Below are 20,264 nucleotides of genomic sequence, written 5' to 3'. Positions count from 1 at the left end.
ATATTAATCATATAATTAACTTCACTTTTCCAAATTATTAATTAAATATATATATATATATATATATATATATATATATATATATATATATACTTAATTAATTTCAATTCCCACATAAATCTAATAATTATCATTAAATGAATTTAAAATAACGCCCAATAAATTAAATCTAATTAAAAAAATTAAGATAATTAACTACAAAATTATCTTAATTTTTTGGGTGTTACAACTCATCATTAAATTCATCACAGATCAACATGTTGATACTATAGATAATAAATCACACTACCTTCTTTTCGCTTTTCGCTTTGGCGACAATAAACTCGACTAATCTTTTGTGAATACTTTCTGCGATATTAGCCGTACCAAAACCCACAAGTTCCGTAGTGTGTATATATATATATATATATATATATATATATATATATATATATATATATATATATATATATATATATATATATATATATATATATATATCTTCAATAATAATTTCAATTAGATATTGATACAAGATTATTAAAATAAAGGAAGATCTTTTATCTTTTTTAAATTAAATAACTCATAATACAAAATAATCTCATAAAATCTTTTTGACAAAACCCTAACACAGTCTTATGTAAACTATTTACATAGGATGTCCCCACTTCCACTCTATATATACCTTCCATTATTGCTGCATCAACAATTACAAAAAACTGTCACGAAAGCTTTTAATGACAGCATTTAACTGTCATCGTATGCCATTTTTCTACTAGTGATACAACTCAATCAACATATTTAAAGTTGATGGGGGTGATAAGGTTTATATTCAAATTCTCCTACCCAGAATTGTATATATAAAAGAAAGGTAAAATATGCTTTTTGGTAGTCAAAGTTTGAAACGAGACACTTTATTCTCTTATTTGTAAAGTATTTCTAAATAAGTAAATGGTGTTGAAGTTAATATAATACTTATTAGGTCTCGATGTGTGTGTGATTAATTTTGCGGAGGCAGGCGAGATCTTTCCCTTCTCCAAGGTTTGAAGCTTTTGGAGCGGCAGGATGGTAGAGATATGATGGTGGAGTCTGATGCAAATGTGATTGTTCATAAATTGCAAAGTTTATCTTTGGGCTTATACCCTATGGTGTTATCTCTGCAGAGGTGTCTCATTTATTGGGCTTCTCTAACGTTGTGGGCTTTGGTTTTGCTAAAAGGGATTGTAATAGGGTGGCCCATGAGTTTGGCAAAATTTGCTTTTAATTCTTCTTCTTCCTGTTTATGGGTTGATGAGATTCCCGTACGTAAAAGTAGGAAGGAAAATGTTTGACATATCAACCAGCAAAAAAACGTACACACAGTCGACACGTTAGAAATACAAACATATTATTAATATTAGACTCAAACTTTCAAAATTATTTATGGATATATCAATTTCGTATACTTATTGAAGAAACCAAGAATAGCATATATCATATGCTTTGGTTGTATAGTTGAACATACAAATACCTTGTTTTCACCCACGATCCACAAACACAGGGTGTCGTTACACTTTGCTCTATCTCTTATATCCTTGTAGATATCGAAGTAATGTGAAAAACCAGTCCATTGGAAGTTACAATAAAACAAGGTTGAGTCCCAGAAGTTTAGTCGAAAATTGAAGGCGTAACTAGCCAAATGTGACAGGTGGTGGACTCCCAAGTCATCATCACCAGATTTGCAGTGAATAGTGAGTTGATTATTCACATCTTTTAGAGCATTTGTTATGTTGACAGTAACCGGTGTAGATTGGAAGGGTTTTCCTTCAACAGTGAAAATTGTAGCAAAAATTAAATATATAAATAGAGATAATCCAAACGTTGAGAATGAACTCATTTTTTTAAAATTAGAAGAGAGCAAGAGAGACATTAAGCCTCATTTTGAAAATGCTTGAGGTTGATTTCTTTCACTTTTTATAGCCAGATACATAGAAGGTAAATGTAACTTAAAATTTCAAATTCATAAACAAACAAGGATAAGATGTCAATGTATTGAATTCTTTGTTATAAATGATGGCAATTGTGCATTATTTGGTAACATTCGTCTATTATTTATTGTTTGCCTTTTTTTACTAAAACAATTTGGTTCTAATGAGATCGGAACTTCTAATCTCATGTTTATGGTCATATTTTTTTTTTGTACAATTGATGAATTGAACCATAAATATATATTTTGTATATATAGTTAATGGATTGAGCTATGCTTATGTTTTATCATTATAAAGGAAAAGAAACAAAATTAAAGTAATAAAATATGAAGAAAGAGAATCATTGATTAAATAGATAAGGGAGAGGGTGCGAGAAGAAATTTCTCTCGCTTAAATAAACAGGGACTAAAATGGAGAATACTTTTACCCATACCTGTTCCACCCGAATCACCCACAACCCAGTTCTATTAGTTATTATATATATATATATATAGGTGCAATCTCTAGTTTCTCATCTATGTTATTGTATTAAAAAACAAATATTTAAAGTTATCTTTCAATCTAAAGTTTAATTTAGAAAAACTTAAACGATCATCGTTCAGGTTGTAACCTTACCTCAAATCCATTTTCTTATGAAAATAGTGCATATATATATATATATATGTAAAGAAAGTTTAGAACCAAGCTATGATACTTTACAAGAACATTTTGCAATCTTGTCATTTATGGTAAGATAATAATTTAAATATTTTTATTTAGAAATGAGATAAAAGAGAAGGGCAGGGTGGGAATATACCATATAAAAGGCATTTCGCAATTTATTATTTATGGTAAGATAACAAATTATAGGTTGATTAATAAAAGACCTTGTTTAAGCCCATTTACTAACATTATATTAATTACCATGTATAATATCTTTACATCGTATATTTTAATTTAAAATAACATTTATATGGTATGTTTGTACCAATGATTTCCTTCTATAACATTTTCCAAGTCTAAATATTTAATTAATTATTATTGCGCCCTATATATGACCGATAATTAAATAAGAACAAAAAGAATTAAACAACCATAACTAAACTTCCATAAAACGTGTCTATCAAAAAAATTAAAGAGAAATTGCAATATATGATAAAAAATTTAGAAAAAACATTCAATAATACCTCTTTTAATAATATAAAAAATATAATAAATAATTGATAATATCGTACGATTATTGAAGGATTATCATAAAATTATCCACTTTTAAATTTGCTATTTTTACAATTTAAAAAATATAGTACATGGACCTTATTATCACAAACTTTTTTGCTATTTTTACCGGTATTCTAAAATTAAATTGTAAAATAATTATTCTTTTTTCCGTTTTAAATTCAAGTTTATTTAACAGTGATAGTTAAAAGAAACATAGGCTTAGAAAGAGTATGGATTTAATTTTAATTATTATTTTTGAAAAGTGAAAACATGTCTTCCATATTTTATGATAACAATATATGGAGATTATAGGCATCAAGTCAAACAAGGCCTAAGTTTCTGGTTGAGAATGCCATTTTTTTTATTTATTTAATCAAAATACAAGGAAATTGCAAAATTTATAGTAATTTTGATCTAAAAATAAATATTGCATAAAAGTTTTAGATATTTAATTTAGCGATGTTTTCAAGTATTGAAAAATAAGCTAATTAACTTATTTGTAAATGGAGAAAGATTTCACATTAATTTGTATTTGATAGATGACCATAATAGATTCAGACGAACATTTATCATTGAAGTGATGACACACTTATGAATGTATATCTAAATCTAGTGTAGTTTATCATGATAAAAAATGAAAAATTATTATATTTTTTAAGAGAAATTGTCAAAAATAAAATATTTCACAAAATATTTACGTTCTATAGAAAAATAAAGTGTAATAAATTTTGTCTTTTTAATAGTTGTTTATAGAGTGTAAATATTTTGTCAGTTTTTTCTATTTATGAAAAAATCCCCTTTAGATTTCATTTAGGACCATTGATTATATTTATATCTGACATTTTTCTCGTATTTATTTGTTGTTTTTGTTTATTTTGTTAATTAAATTAAAGAAAAATTGTTTTAAATGACATAATGGTTGAAAATGTTTATAAAAAGGTAAATTTTCATAAATACAAAAAACCACTAAAATATTTACCCGTGTAACAAAACCTATAAAGTTAGCTATTTTTGAATATTCCAAGTTAACCTTTCGTCTTTCTTTTCTTCTTCGCTGCGATTTCTTTGCATCGTCTTTTTTCTTTTCATCTTCTTTTTTTCCAAATTGTTATTTGGTTGTCCAAAATCGTGTATACTTGAAAAAAACGTCGTTTAGATTTGGGCAACCAAATCTAAACAATCGTGTAAAAAAATAGCAAAATCTAAAGGATCATGTATAAAAAGTCTTGAAAATAATTGTTTATTTTGGGATAGTCAAATCTAAACGATCATGTAAAAAAAAAAAAAAAAAAAACAAACGATCGTTTAGATTTGTCTAAAAGATCGTGTACCAAAAGAATTTTAAAAAATCGTTTAGCCAAATCTAACCGACCGTGTACCAAATTTTCAAGAAAAAAATCATTTAGATTTGGGTAGCAAAATCTAAACGATCATGTAACCAAATCTAAACTATCGTGTAACCAAATTAAATGATAGAATTGAAAAAAAATAAATCATTTCGATTTGGGTATGAAAATTTAAATGGCCAAATATAAACGATCGTGTACCAAATATATTACGCGTGTTATTGACGACGTCGTTGACTGAGTATTTTTTACATTTTCTATCGTGGGTCTGTGGATTTTTTTCGTTTTTGAAATTATTTCTATACAGTGTAAATATTTCGTCGCTTTGTTATATTTTTTAAAAGACCCCATCCTTTTATGTAAATCTCCATATTTCAAACTATTGTACTAAAAGTAAAAAAATAAAAAAAAATAACGAGTGAGAAGAAGTTATAACAATGCCATAATTGTGCTCGACCTCATTTATGGCAAGAATACAAAACATTGAATCATCATCCTCATCTATCAGCGTTACGTGCATTTACACTCAATAGCAAGTATAAAAGTAAAACAAAGAAAGCACAAGTCTTATACATACAAAACATCGTCTCTTTTTTTTCTCTGTTGTTATTATCATTGGAACAAAATGAGTTCATTTTCAACACTTGTATTTTCTTTGTTGATATCGTTGTTTTTTGCTGACTTAATCATTATTGAAGGATCGATCTTCCAAAACAAACAAGTAACAGTCAACATAACAAATGCTCTAAAAGGTATAAATAATCAACTTACTATTCATTGCAGATCGGGCGATGATGACTTGGGATTCCACCAATTGCCACACTTGGCTAGTTACGCCTTCTCTTTTCGACCAAACTTTTGGGGCACTACCTTGTTTTATTGTACCTATGAATGGCTCGGTTTTTTTCATTACTTCGATACCTATAAGGATGTGAGAGATAGAATCAAGTGCAATAGGACTCTGTGTTTGTGGATTGTGTTTGAAGAAGCCATCTGTATGTTCAACTATGAAACAAAAGCATATGATATTTGCTATAGGTGGTTGGCTAAATGAATATATAAAAAAGTCCATATATCCATATATTGGAAACTTTGACCAGTTTCATATTAATAATAAAATGAATGTTTTCTATAATTTATTTGTGTTGTTCACATGTTAACATTTTCATTTATATATATGTTAAACATATTTTCGCAAGTCATGTGTATAGCCTAAGCACATGTCTTGCCGCTTGGCTATACCATGACTATGTCACATGTCCCAAAACATGTCAATATAACTTCCATAAAATAAAATCACACCCAGAACATCTAGTCCTACTTGACACTACCCATAGTTAGTTTTTAATCCATAAGCATGACTCGACTTTAAACGCTTATATCTTTAAATCTATAACTCTTTTGAAAATACTTCCTTCTACAACATTACTCTAAATTGTCTTAATGTTCTTACTCAAAATTTTTGAACAAAAAAGCCAACAGACGTGCTCTATAGCCCTCTAGTAGAGCCTCAAAAGCCTAAAAAAGAGGTCATGATGAGATTCGTGGTTGACTCTATCGGATGGACAAGGTGCTTCGAGAAGAGAAGTTAGATCAGATAGAGCTTGGTGGATGGATGACTATTTGAAGGGAGGATCATGGTAATTTGTTTGAGGGGAGGATTGTAATGCGGGGACTTGTTCGAGGGGAGGATTGTGAATCCGACCAAAATCCCACATCGGTTAGATAAGGGGGTGATCTTAGGTGTATGAATAAGGGCAACTATTTCCATTGGTATATGACCTTTTGGGATGATACCAAAAGCAAAGCCAAGAGGGTGTATATCCAAAGTGGACAATATCATACCATTGTGGAGATATTCGGGGGGTTTGTTGTTCTAACAACTGGTATCACAGCCAAATTGATTAATTGGCAGTCATATAAATATGTCCACGACGACATAAATAGACTCCCATTTCTCAAGCTTTATGTTCCAAAAATTAAAAGCTCTACTTTCACCCTAACCATCTATTGATCCTTTGGTATATATTCGTTGTAGCAATTTTCAAATTTGGGAAAATATTATTACCATTTTGAGTCCTTTGGTTCCATATTAAAGTTTTTCACAAATAGTTTATCACAAAACATTATACAAATTTAAAATGTTTAGTTCGTGATATTATATTTAATTTAGTAGACATTTTCATGCTTAGGTTTTCTTAATGTATTGGAAATATCTCATGTCAATATGAAATCTATGGGAATGTAAAAGTATTTAAGAAAATGTTGACATATCAACAAAGAAAAAACGCATACACACTCAACATGTTAGAAATACCAGTGTATTATTAATATCAGACTCAAACTTTCCAATTATTTATGGATATATCGATTTTTTTATATTTATTAAGGAAACCACGAATAGCATATATCATATGCTTTGGTTTTATAATCGAACATACAAATACCTTGTTCACCCACAATCCACAAACACAGAGTATAGTTACACTTTTCTCTATCTCTTATATCCTTGTAGATATCAAAGTAATGTGAAAAACCAGTCCATTGGAAGTTACAATAAAACAAGGTTGTGCCCCAAAAATTTGGTCGAAAATTGAAGGCATAACTAGCCAAATGTGATAGTTGGTGGACTCCCAAGTCATCATCACCAGATTTGCAATGAATAGTGAGTTGATTATTCACACCTTTTAGAGCATTTGTTATATTGACCGTAACCGGTTGAGATTGGAAGACTTTTCCATCGATAGTGAAAATGGTAACAAAAATCAACGATATAAACAAAGATAGTCCAAACGTTGAAAATGAATTCATTTTTTCGAGATTTTATCGAGAAAAAAGAGAGACTTTTAAGCCTTATTTGAGGATGTTTGTGATGGGTTTATTTCACTTTTATACCTGCATACATGGAGGGTAATTGTAACGTAATATTTCATATTCACAAACAAATAAGAATAGGATTTCAATGTATTGAATTCTATCATAAATGCTGGCAATTATGCAGTGTATTTGTTGACATTCATCTATTTTTTTTTCTTTTTTGGAAAAACAATTTGGTAGTACTTGGATTGGAACTTCGAATTGAACTATGTTTTGTGTACAATTGATCGATTTGAGCTATGTTTATTTATCATTATAAATGAAAAGAAAAAAGTTAAAATAATAAAATATGAAAAAAGAGAATCGTTGATTAAACAGGATAGGAAGAGGGCACAAGAAGAAATTTCTCTCCCTTGAATAAACAAAGACTAGGACAACACTTATTTTCCAATAACAATGAACTTGTTGCATTGCTTTTTTTTTTTTTTTTTTTTTTATAGCAAGAAACGACACAGATCAAAGTGTAGATCAGTTTTCGAGGAGACGCGCACTAAGAACTCCAAATATATATTAATATAGAAAGTGTCATATAGAAGGATGTGAAGTGCCAGAGGGAAGGCCAATACAAACAAATTATTTAATGAAAGCTTGTAGATTTAGGGAGATTGTAATCGGATTGTAGTTTGAGAGTAGTTTTTTTTCTACAAGACCACAATCCGATAAAATTATAAATATCTTCCCATATGTTAACAGTCAAATTTTTTTTCCTAAAGATTCTGCTGTTTCTCTCCTTCCATATTGACTATAAAAGTGTGGCTCCACCATTGAGTTGAATGATATTTTCCTCACTTGTGAGCTTGAGAGAGCATATAGATGCGCCTATGGGTTGGATGTTACTTCTGTTTGGAAAGTCACCGAAATTTGAACATAGTTTGTTCCAAAGAGAGCTTGTTACCTTGCAGTTAAGAAAGAGATGATCCAAATCTTCACCTTTCTCCATACATAAAACACAGTAGCTTGGATTTAAGTAGGAGTTGTGGAGCTTCTTTTGTAAGACGTCCGTTGTGCTGATTTTCCGATGAAGAAAGGACCAATGGAAGAATTTGCATTTCATAGGCAAAGAAGATTTTCATAGGTTTGAGAAGGTATGTCCATCAACATGTTATATGTTTTGTGAAGACTTAAAGCTAAGGTGCGTTTGATAGAGGATATAGTGAAAGTTTGATCACTGTTGAGATTCCATATTGGCTTGCTGCATCCTTTTTCTGGTAGAGAAAATTGAATCACCTTTAATGTAGTTCCATGTGTTTGTTTCCCTTTCATTCAAAGTTCTTATGAAGTCCAAAGTCCACGCCTTACGAGCATAATCCCATCTATCTTTTATGGTTGCATTTTTGTCAATGGCTAAGGCAAACGTTTTAGGAAAAGCTTTGAAAAGTGGGTCCCTGTTAGTCCAATTTTTATACAAGAAGCATAGATTTTCGCCATTGTTGACCTCCCACTTGTAGTTCCTCTTGAACCAGTTCAGTCCCTTTTTTATGGAGAACCAAGGAGCTCTAGAGCTGTTGTGTTTACTTTTATAGGGGATTTCTCCAGCATAGGAAGCTTTATATTTTCCTGAGATAACTTTTCTCGAAAGAGCATGAGGCTGGTTTGGAAGCACCAAAGCCATGCATTTACTCAGAAAAGCAAAATTGGTGTCCTTTATGCTTGCAATGCCAAGACCCCCTTTATCCTTTGGTCTAGTAATGACTGACCATTTAATCAAGTGTGTTGCACAAGATTTTTTTTTGCTTCAACATAGAAAATTTCTCGAGTGTCTTTCGAACTCTTTGTAAATGGATGTCGGTGCTTTGAAAACAGAGAGCTGATAGGTTGGTAGGCTTGTTAGCGAGGCTTTAAAGAGAGTGAGCTTACGTCCTTTGGAGACATGTTGATATTTCCAGCTATTTAGCTTTTTGAGAATTTTTTCTTTTATGTTCTGTAAAAATCCTTTTACGAATGGCTTTCCGCCCAACGGGACTTCTAGGTATTTGATGGGGAAGAATTGAGACGAGATGTTCCAAGTCTTTGTAATTATGTTTGCCTTTTCCATTGTCACATTAATGGGAGTTAAAGTTGATTTTAAACAGTTAATGGTGAGGCCCGAGGCTTTTTTAAAAAGGAAAATGGCCATTTGGAGATTTTTTATAGAGATATCATCATCCTCCATGAAGATGAGAATGTCGTTAGCTAAAAGGATGTGGTTTGTAAGACACTTTCCGTTTATGACTACCCTTTTAGTTGCCTTTTTCTATTGAAGAAAATTTAAGAGGCTACTTAAATAGTCCATGGCAATAATGAAGATGAAGGAGATATTGGGTCACCTTGTCTTATTCCTCTATTGGGTTTGATTCTTCCATAAGGTTTCCCATTGATCGACACTAAGTATTGAATACTTTTGATGCTGGCTTCAATCCACTCTCTCCATTTATGTTGGGTAGTTCTTTTTCCTCAGCATAAAATCTATGAAATTCCAGCTGATTGTGTCGAAAGCATTTTTGACATCAAGTTTTAGAATAAAACCTTTTGTCTTACTCTTTTTCCAATAGTCCACCATTTCATTTGCCATGAGTATAGCATCTTTTATTTGTCTGTCTTTCACAAAAGCAAGCTAACTTTTTGAGATTGTATTATGGAGAGAACACTTCAATCTTTCAGCCATTGTTTTAGCAATAATTTTGTATAATAAAGTCGTTAGACTAATTGACCTGTAGTTAGCGAGTGTTTCACAACAAGTTTCTTTTGGCTACGATAGTGATGAAATTGTTGTTGACATTTTTGTTTATGTTTGCCTTAGAATGGGATTCGCTACAGACGTAGAGGTTGCCCTTCAGGAGATCCCAACTTTTTTTAAGAACATCATTGTGAAGCCATCCGGACCGAGAGCTTTATAATTATTAAAGGAGAATATGACCTTTTTAATTTCTTTTTCCTCGAAAGCAACACACAGTGGAAGGTGGTATATACGGTTGATAGGCCTCCAATCAAGATTGTCAATGTGGAAACTTGGATTTGTGTTTTCCATATAGATATTTTTGAAATGCTTGAGAAATGTTTTGTACAATGGTGGCCTTGAAGTTATTCTCAAACCCTTTCTCGTCAATAATTTTGGTGATGGTGTTCCTTTTTAGTTGAACAGAGCATATTCTATGTAAGAATGCTGAATTTTCATCTCCTTCTTTAATCCATAATTTTTTTTGCACGTTGGGACTAGTAAAGTGCTTTCCTTCTTTTCCAGCTCAGTTAGATCAGCTTTTAGAGCTGCTCTTTTTTCACTTTCTGTGTTGCTTATCATATTCTGAGCTTCTAGCTCGTCAATAAGGTCGATTCCATCAGCGAAGCTTTTCTTATGTGTTCTAGAGAACACTTATTGTTTGTTGTTTTGCCAAACTTTGATGAACACTTATTGTTTGTTGTTTTAGTCATTTCATAAAGACAAAACAAAGGGTAACCTTCTTAACTTGTGCTATCCCACCAAGGCTTGATATTTTTCTTGAAATTTATATTACTAAGATGGATATTGTTGATAGGAAAAGGGGTGGGACCTCAACTGATATCAGAGGTTTCAAGGACTAAAGGGAAATGATTCGAGGTTGTCCTTGTGAGGATCTTGGAATAATGAGTTTTGAAAGATTGCTCCTAAGAGGGATAGTGTAAGAAACAATCCAATCTTGATAGAATTGAATCGATCCTCAAATTAGACCAGTTGTTAATCAAAGGGGAATCTATGAGGTTGTTTTTTTAGGATAAAGTTATTGAATCTTTTTATGTTGTATGTTGCTGGATTAGCTGCACTAGTTTTTCTCTCGACCTGACTACGTTGAAATCACCACTAATAAGTCAATCAGTTGAACAGATAGAGTAAGGATCTTGTAATTCATCCTAAAGGTGGTTCCTGTCTCTTCTTTTAGTCGGGCCATAAATAGCTATTAACCACCACGAGAAGTTAGGATGATTTGAGAAGTTTGCTGTCAGAGTGAAACTGCCTTCAGTATAATTCTCCAACTTATGTTTCATGTCATTCCATAATATTATAATACCTCTTGAATTCCCTTTAGAACATTTGAAGATATAATTTGTGATTTTTAGTTTCTATATGGATTTGATGATAGATTTCTTTACAAATTGCATCTTAGTTTCAGTAAGGATAACAAAATCAGGATCATAGTACGAAATAACTTTATTTATATGCACTCTTTTGAGGGGTGAGCACAAACCCCTTACATTCCAAGTGATCACTTTCATTTAAAATAGTCAAAACCTGGTTGTTCCTTGCTACTATTTCCCCCATAATCATCCTGTTTAGTTTATTCGTTTACATGTGGAGGTTCTAGATCACCCATGTTAGATGCAGCAAGTTTCAGATTGTTCTCCTTGAGCCATATGATCAGTTTTTTCTTGAAGACATCTTCATCTTCTTCTCTTTTTCCATCACATCCCATCTTTTCTTTGTGTGCATCTCTTCCATTACTGCTTTCTTTTTTTTTTTTTAACAATAAGTTGCTTATTTTCTTTTGGTGCAAAAGCCTTTCTTAGGACGAGTTCAGAAGTTTCTTTGACCACATCAGGACTAGAATAGGTGATTTCTTCTTCTTGATCTTTTCCTTGAGAGTTGATGGGAGAGAGGTGGCCTAAATCTAGTGTGAGTTCTCCTCCACTATGTTTTTCTTATAAAAAACCATGTGCTAACAAGAAGAATAGCAAAATTAGAGGTTTACTTTGGATAAATGACAATTTTATTTTTAAATTGACAAAATAGCAAAATAGTTAATTTTTAAATAATAAATGAAAGAACAATGTCTTAAATGCCCCTACCTAATTGATAAATGTGATTTCAAAATACAATTGTAACAAAGATCACAAATACCCTATAATTAGTACAAATTATGCACTATGCACTATGCACCCACACTTGAATATTCTAATTCCTCCCTCCCCCCAAAGAAAATAAACATCTTCTACAACATATCACATCTTCTGCATGCAAAAACTTCACATCTTCTGCATTTACTTCTCCAGTTTTGAAAACCCTAGAATGCTTTTGTGCCATCTCATTTCCTTCATATCTATGTTCTTTTAGCATCTTTGTTGCTTCAAATATTCGATTAGCATCTCCGTTGCTTCAAACATTCGTTCGCGCGACCATCTCCGTTCTTTCCTCTGTTTCAGTGTCTTTTAAGTTCGCTTTCCACCAGCCTTCATTCAGGTATTCAACCTTCTGATCGTTTTCAACCTTATGTTCGTTCTTCAACCTTCTGTTCATTTTCAAATCGATGAGTTATTCTTTGAATTTGTCTCCTATTCGTTCGTGCGGCCATCTCTATTCTTTCCTCTGTTTCGGTTGATTGTTAAGATCACATTCCACCGTTGCTACCAATTGAATCTTTTAATTTAGTTTTACTTATTTAGTTAATTTTTATCCTAATAATTAATTATTGCATTGTATTTGGCATGATATTAGGGAGGGATTGAATTTTGAATTTAAATTTAACTAATTTATGATAATTATTTGCATTATATCTGGCATGATTTTAGGGAGGGATTGGTACGATGTTCGTAAAAAATTGAATCTTTGAAATTCTTTTTCGTTTATTTCTTAATGTTTATCCTAATAATTAATTATTGCATTATCTTTGGCATGATTTTAGGGAGAGATTCAATTTTGAATCTATACTTCGAAAAATAAAAAATTGAATATTTGAAGTTATTTTTCGTTAATTTGTTAATTTTTGTCGTGATAATTAGGGGATGATATAACTAATGACATATGTTTAGTGATTGTTGAAACAATATAATATTTTCTTTGATTTAGTTAATAATTATCATAAGTAGGTGTGTTTACAAATACACTGTATTCGTGATTTGTGATATTTTGTTTGATTTTTTGATCTCAACAAATACACAGTATTTGTATATGGACAATTGTCATCCGTGGAGGGATACTTGAGGCAAAAAATATGGGAAAAATATTTATGGCAATTAGTTTTGCCATAAATCAAAGTAATATAACAGTTTACTATTTTTCTTTTTTCTATCCTCATATTTGCTATTTCCACGGATTCCCCAAAAACCATCTGTATTGGTTTTATGATTAAACTTGGAATGATGTTCTTTGGCGCTTTCTTTCCATGTTGTCCTTCTCCTTTAGGATGACATTTGGTTTTCCTTGATGATTTAGCGCCATCTGTCTGCTTAGTTGGAGCAAGCTTGGGATTGTAGAAAATAGTTTTATTTTTTTGAAAAAACAAACTTTTCTTTTGCCCCCCCCCCCCCGGAAGATTCATTATCTTCCTCATCTAATACTTCCATTGAAGCGCTCCTTATCATTTTTTTCCTTATCATTGTTAGGAATAAATTCATTCCTCTTTTCCATCCATCTCTCTACCATTTTTGGCCTATTGGACTCCTTCTTTCCTTATTTTGTACGATTTCCTTCATCGAGAGAAAAGAAACCCAACCACTGGTTGGTGCTCCCTCAGGTACTAAGATGCAACATTTCGTACCCTGTTGATCAATGTTGAAAACCTCTGTGCGGTGTTTCAACTTCTGTTCCTTGCTTTCCTTACCCAATACTAGAAATCTTGAAAACTTTTTTCTATGAAGAATTTGTTTTGTTTGGGTGTTTCTATGAGTGTTTCCATTGTGTTTTTCAGCCAGTTCAGAGAATCCACAGAGAAAAGGATCGAAAAGGATTTATGGGCCCTCATTTCAGTTATCCACAACCTGATTGTATGGGCCGCCATTTTGTTGCCAATGTGATTAACTTGATTGTCTCCCGGGAAAGGAAAGGTCACAAGAGAAAGGAAAGGTCACAAGAGAGTATTAACTTGAGAGAGAAAAACATCTCTCTAACTTCTCTCAATAAAAAAGATTTTTAATTCTACCACATCTTATTGCTGTTTCTATAATATTTTTTTACTTCTTGCCTCTGGAGTTTGTGTGGTAACTAACATAGAAAGGCCAACGCATTCACATAAACGCTTGAGAATGGTAAGATATCTTTATGCTTTACATTCAATAATGAAGGCCTCCTTAATTTTATCTTGCCAACGTCAATTGAATTGATAACAAAAAGATGATTAAAGTCATGTGAGGCTCACGTGCCCTTGCTAATCCTCATAAAAAATAGAGTTCACAGAGAACTGCATGCATTGCAACACATTGCATATGGCCTTAACAATTTGTACATCAATTATGTCTCTCTTGTTTAAATATCTTACTGTTTGCAACCAACTCAGAGAAACCAAATTTAAAGAAATTTCTCTGTTCGAGGTTTTGTTGTATTAGAGAAATAAATATGTTACAAAATAAAGCATTTACTACAGGTTCCTTTAATTTATTACGCTCAACTGTCTCCTCCCTCTCAAATTTGCTCTATAAAGCCTCCATCCTCATGCACGGGAACTTTAGGTGACTCCAACAAGTCTAGAGAGTTGAAAGAGATGAAAATGGCAAAAACAATTGTTGTTCTGGTTGCATTTGTTTTCTTCATCATGAATGTGGATGGCCGTAAAGTTCCGGGTAAATATCGTTAAACCATCACTAAACTTAAACACTTAATTGGATTGATTACAATGTATTTAGATATGTGTTTTACGTATGGCATCGGCACTCCCTTTGGCAGCATCCACTAATTCGGAACTTAATTTGATGACTAAACAAATTTTTTTTGGTTTTCTTTTTAAATATTGTGTTTGCTTTCTTACCATGGATTTCATTGATTTTTTTAGAAACAATTGAATTTTCAGTTGAATTATTCCAAAAACAAAAGCAACCCTTAAGAAACTACTCTTTTTTTTTTTTTTTTTTTTTTAAGAAAATTCAAACCATTGCTTTAAATTCTGAAAATAATTATAAAAAAAGTAGATAAAAGCATTTATAGATGGTGGTAGTGTTTACATACTTATTTATTTTTAAATGTAAAATAAAAACCAAATAATTGTAAAAGAACTTTGAAGCTATTAACATTTGTTCTATTCATATTAATATAAAATTATCATATACAAATGTGCGGTAGAGATTTAAGTCATTGTTTTTTTTCTTAAATAAAAGAGTAAAAGTATATCTAAGTCACTAACTTATGCCATTAAAAATTAACATAATGCACATTGATTATCAAATAATAAAAGGGAGAAAATTATATGAACTCCGGTTCTCCAAAAAAAGAAAGAAAGAAAACTAAAAGAAAATTAAATTATATTAGTTCGACACCATGCAAAGTGCATGGACAAATTTTTATAGTTCAAACCATGAAAAAATCCAAGATTGTAAATCAATCTTTAAAATATAGTATAGCTCATGCTTTAATCAATGAGCTATGATTCACAAGATCAAATCGAATACTTCAATTATTTTATCTAAGATGAACAAGGACTATAGGCATGGTCTCTCTCCAACTTTAATTTGAAAGGATTATATTAAACACCAGCTAAAATCAAGTCAAATGTTGTTTTGCTAACATATTCTTCACATAGAAGGTGCTAGTAGGCAGGGGGAGTACCAAACCCTAGAACGGGCAGCTTCACCGGTGGCAGAACCACCATGCAGAGGCGGCGTTGACGACCAAAAGAACATCTTCGGCGGGGTTGGGGGTTTTACAGGCATGGGAGGCTACATTGGAGGGTTGTTTCCACATCTTGGTGGGGTTGGGACAATCGGCAAGTACGGAGGAATTGGTGGGGGCTTTGGATTTGGTCACGGTGGCTTCGGAGCCGGAGTTGGTGGCGTCGGTGGCGTAGGTGGTGGCGTTGTGCCATTTCCTTGAGCAATAGTTTATGTATTATGTATGAATTTACCGCCGTGAGGTTTTTTCTATTGTGAATGTGTGTGCGTTTTTTGTTTGTGTTCTGGATTAAGAATTTCATAGATTTGAGGCAAAGTTGAATACTTTTTCTTATATATTGTATTTGCATTATTTTGTTCTTTATGCTTTAATATTGCTTTACTTTTTCTGTTTTTTTTTCCTGGTATTGGATATATAGAAAGATATATTAAGGTGGAGTTAGGTATACTTCTAGGCTTTTAGTTTAGGGGAGTTGTAGTGGTCTAGAATATAACACATGGCTTTAGAATTTTATAAATATGACAACTCTCATTTATTAAAGTATTTTTCTTCTTAAATTTGTTATTATTCCCAAACAATCCTTCGATAATGTATTTTTTCTTCCACTTTTCGAATGAAAATTGTATTGGATAGTTTTTTTAGAATAGTACAAACATGACACACAGTTTTAGAATTTTACAAAAACTTTTGGGGTCTTTTCAAAAATATAAAAAAGCGGCAAAATATTTACACTCTATAGAACAATTCCGAAAACAGAAAAAGCTCAGAGGCCCACCGTGTAAAATACCAAAAATGCCCCATCAACCACGCCGTCAACAATGCGTGCCTAATATATTTACGATTGTTTAAATTTGGTTATTGATCGTTTAGATATGACTACAATTTATACGCAATCGATTAGATATGGCTACAAAGCTATCGTTTAGATATGACTATAATTTATACGCGATCATTTAGATATAACTACAATGTGATTGTTTAGATATAACTACAATTTATATGCGATCGTTTAGATATGACTACAATTTATACGCGATCGTTTAGATATGGGTACAATTTATCTTTTCAATTTTATCGTTTAATTTTGTTACACGATCGTTTAAATTTGGGAACCTAAATCTAATTTTTTTAAAAAATTTGGTACACGATTTTTTAAAATTCTTTTGGTACACGATTGTTTAGATTTCTTTACAAGATCATTTAGATTTATTTACATGATCATTTACTTTTTTTCACACGATTGTTGGCTACTCCAATCCAAATGATTTTTTTTCAAGATTTTTTTCAAGAATTTTTTAAAGATTTTTTTCAAGATTTTTTATACATGATCTTTTATTTTTTTTACACGATTGTTTACTTTTTTAAATGAACGTTTACATTTGGTTACTTCAATCTAAATGATTTTTTTTCAAGATTCTTTATACACAATCTTTTATTTTTTTCCACACGATCGTTTACATTTGGCTACTCCAATATAAATGATTTTTTTTAAGATTCTTTATACACGATCTTTTAGATTTTGCTATTTTGTTGTATACAGTCGTTTAGATTTGGTTACCCAAATGTAAATGCGTAAAAAAAAGAAATGAAGAAAGATGATGGAAAGAAATTTCAACGAAAAAAAGAGGGAAAGTAGAAAGACGATAGAAAGAAATCGAAGTGGAAAAAAATGAAGAGGAAAAGAAGAAAAACGTTAAACGACATAAATAAAGAATTGAAAAATAAGAAAGATGATAGAAAAAACCACAGAAAAGAAGAAAGACGAAATCGCAGGGGAAGACGGAGAAGACGAAAAACAGGAAGAAGACGATTCGCGAGGAAGAAAAGAAAGATGGAAGGGCAAACCTGAAATATTTAAAAATGGCTAACTTTATGGACTTTGTTATACGGGCCGTAAATAGCTTACAATTTTGCTACATTTATGTAAGTTTCCTAATACTTTTCATCTTAAATCTGTTATTATTTTCAAAATATTCTTCAAGGTGTTTCTTCTCCCACTTTTTTTTTAAGCTCTAGTCATCAATTTTTTTTGTACTTTCTCGTTCTTTCTCTTTCTTCCTCATTAATATATTTCAATTGGTTTCCAAAATCAGTAAGGGCATCTTCATTTGTGAATCATTTGTTAACTCGTTGGAAGTTTACACTTGAGTTCTCTGAGTTGTCGCATTCCAATGTTGTGCACAAGCTTTTTAAACATTGATGTGGGTAATGACTTTGTGAATAAGTCTGCTAAGTTTTCTTTTGAAGAAATTTGTTGAATACTGATGTCACCGTTTTCTTCAAAGTCATGTATATATAGAAGAGTTTTGGTAAGATATACTTTGTTCTATCTCCTTTTATATACCTTCCTTTGATTTATGCTATATATGCGGTATTATCTTCAAATAATATTGTTGGTAAATTTTTACCGAAAGACAAACCACATGTTTCTCGAATATGATGAGTCATTGACCTCAACCATACACATTCTCTACTAGCTTCATGAATTGCAAGAATTTCTGTATGATTCGATAATGTGGCTGTAATGGTTTTCTTTTCAGACCACCAAGATAAAACAGTTCCTCCACATGTAAACAGATAACCTGTTTGAGATCTTGCTTTGTGTGGGTCGGATAAATATCCAGCATCCGCATAACTAACTAGATCAAATTTTGACTTATTTGAATAAAACAAACCCATATCAATTGTCCCTCGAAGATAACGAAGTACATGTTTAATTCCATTCGAATGTCTTTTTGTTGGAGAACAACTATACCTTGCTAATAAATTTATTGAAAATGCTATATCTGGTCTCATGTTATTAGCAAGATACATTAGTGCACCTATAGCACTAAGGTATGGTACTTCAGTACCAAGTAATTCTTCATTATCTTCTCGAGGTCGAAAGATATCATTTTTTTTATATCTAGTCATCAAACTACCATTGGAATGTTCAATGGGTCTGCTTTATCCATGTAGAATCTTTTTAAAATATTTTCTGTATATGTCGATTGATGAATAGAAATTCCATCGAATAAATGCTTGATTTGCAAAGATCTTTCATTTCAAATTTCTTTTTGAGATATTCTATTGTCTTTGAAAGCTCTTCAGGAGTTCCAATTACATTTAAAGCATGAACATATACAACTATAATCACAAATCCTAATTGTGATTTCTTAATAAAAACTCATGGACAAATTGGATTATTTTGATAACCTTATTTCAATAACTATTCACTTAAGCGATTGTACCGCATTTGTCCTGATTGTTTCAATCTATATAACGATCTTTGTAATTTGATTGGACATAATTTTCTAGAGTTTGAATTACATGATTCAGGTATCTTAAATCCTTCAGGGTTTTTCATATATATTTCATTTTCCAAAGATCCATACAATGATGCTATAACTACATCCCTAAGATGCATATTAAGATTTTTACATACAGTCAGACTAATTAAATATCTTAATGTAATAGCATCCACCACAAGAGAATATGTTTCCTCATAATCAATGCCTGGTCTTTGAGAAAATCCTTGTGCAATCGTGCTTTATATTAGTGAGCTCATTATTTTCATTTTGTTTACGCACGAATACCCATTTAAATCTTACAAGTTTCACACCTTTAGGTGTATGAACTACAGGTCCAAAAACTTCATGTTTCGTAAGTAAGTTTAATTATGCTTGGATGACTTCTTTCCACTTGGGCCAATCCTTTTTATTACGACATTCGTCAGCAGATTTAGGTTCGTAATCCTCATTTTCATGAATAATATTATGTGCAACATTATACGCAAAAATGTTGTCCACAACTACATTAGTTCTATTCCATCTTTTTCATGTCATAGTATAATTTATCGAGATCTCATTGTTATCTTTATATACTTGAGTCTCTTCAACATTTTTACCATTAGTTGTGTCCAGGACTTTTTTTTGAATGTTTCTATTGTCAATTAAGTCATTTAAACTATTGGTCACTTTTCTTTTTCGAGGATTTTTATCCTTTGAACTTGTCGGTCTACCACGCTTTTGGTGCAACGTTGATTTATTAATTGTATCAACTTGCTGAGTTGGGATTTCACTTTTAGATGAAGCATTTGCAGCCGGAATATATGACTTGGCACTACTATAGAAACTGACTCTCTTGATGGTTTTAAACTGTCAAGAATGATTATTCTTGACGATTTTAAAATAGTCATTGAATCCAGTGTCAAGAAAGGCAATTTTCTTGACAGTTGTAAAAAACGTCAAGAATTGTGAACGTTGACAGTTTATAGTCGTCAAGTATTCAATTTTTCATGACAATTTAGAACCGTCAAGAGTATAAGTTTTAATGACAATTTAGAATCGTCAAGAATGTGAATATGAATGACAA

The 20,264-nt window shown here is 31.4% G+C and overlaps 1 protein-coding gene across 1 annotated transcript; it reads left to right on the top strand.

The window, feature by feature from the left end:
* The first annotated feature begins 14,796 nt into the window (after nucleotides 1-14,796).
* On the top strand, nucleotides 14,797-16,112 carry LOC103499502 (glycine-rich protein 5-like). The gene is made up of 2 exons (XM_008462518.2): nucleotides 14,797-14,869; nucleotides 15,823-16,112. The coding sequence occupies exons 1-2, from the start codon at nucleotides 14,797-14,799 to the stop codon at nucleotides 16,110-16,112; spliced, it is 363 nt and encodes a 120-aa protein (XP_008460740.2).
* The last annotated feature ends 4,152 nt before the right edge of the window (nucleotides 16,113-20,264 follow it).

This window comes from Cucumis melo, chromosome 5 (assembly GCF_025177605.1).
Source record: "Cucumis melo cultivar AY chromosome 5, USDA_Cmelo_AY_1.0, whole genome shotgun sequence".
Lineage (NCBI taxonomy): Eukaryota > Viridiplantae > Streptophyta > Magnoliopsida > Cucurbitales > Cucurbitaceae > Cucumis > Cucumis melo.
Note: the sequence above shows the minus strand (reverse complement) of the source record. Positions and strands in the feature narration are given on the sequence as shown.

What these genes read in the sequence shown, in the direction of transcription:
- LOC103499502 (XM_008462518.2), top strand. Translation starts at nt 14,797, where the DNA reads ATGGCAAAAACAATTGTTGTTCTGGTTGCATTTGTTTTCTTCATCATG. An exon ending in GGATGGCCGTAAAGTTCCGG is followed by an intron (nt 14,870 to 15,822) that starts GTAAATATCGTT and finishes TTCTTCACATAG; the next exon opens with AAGGTGCTAGTAGGCAGGGG.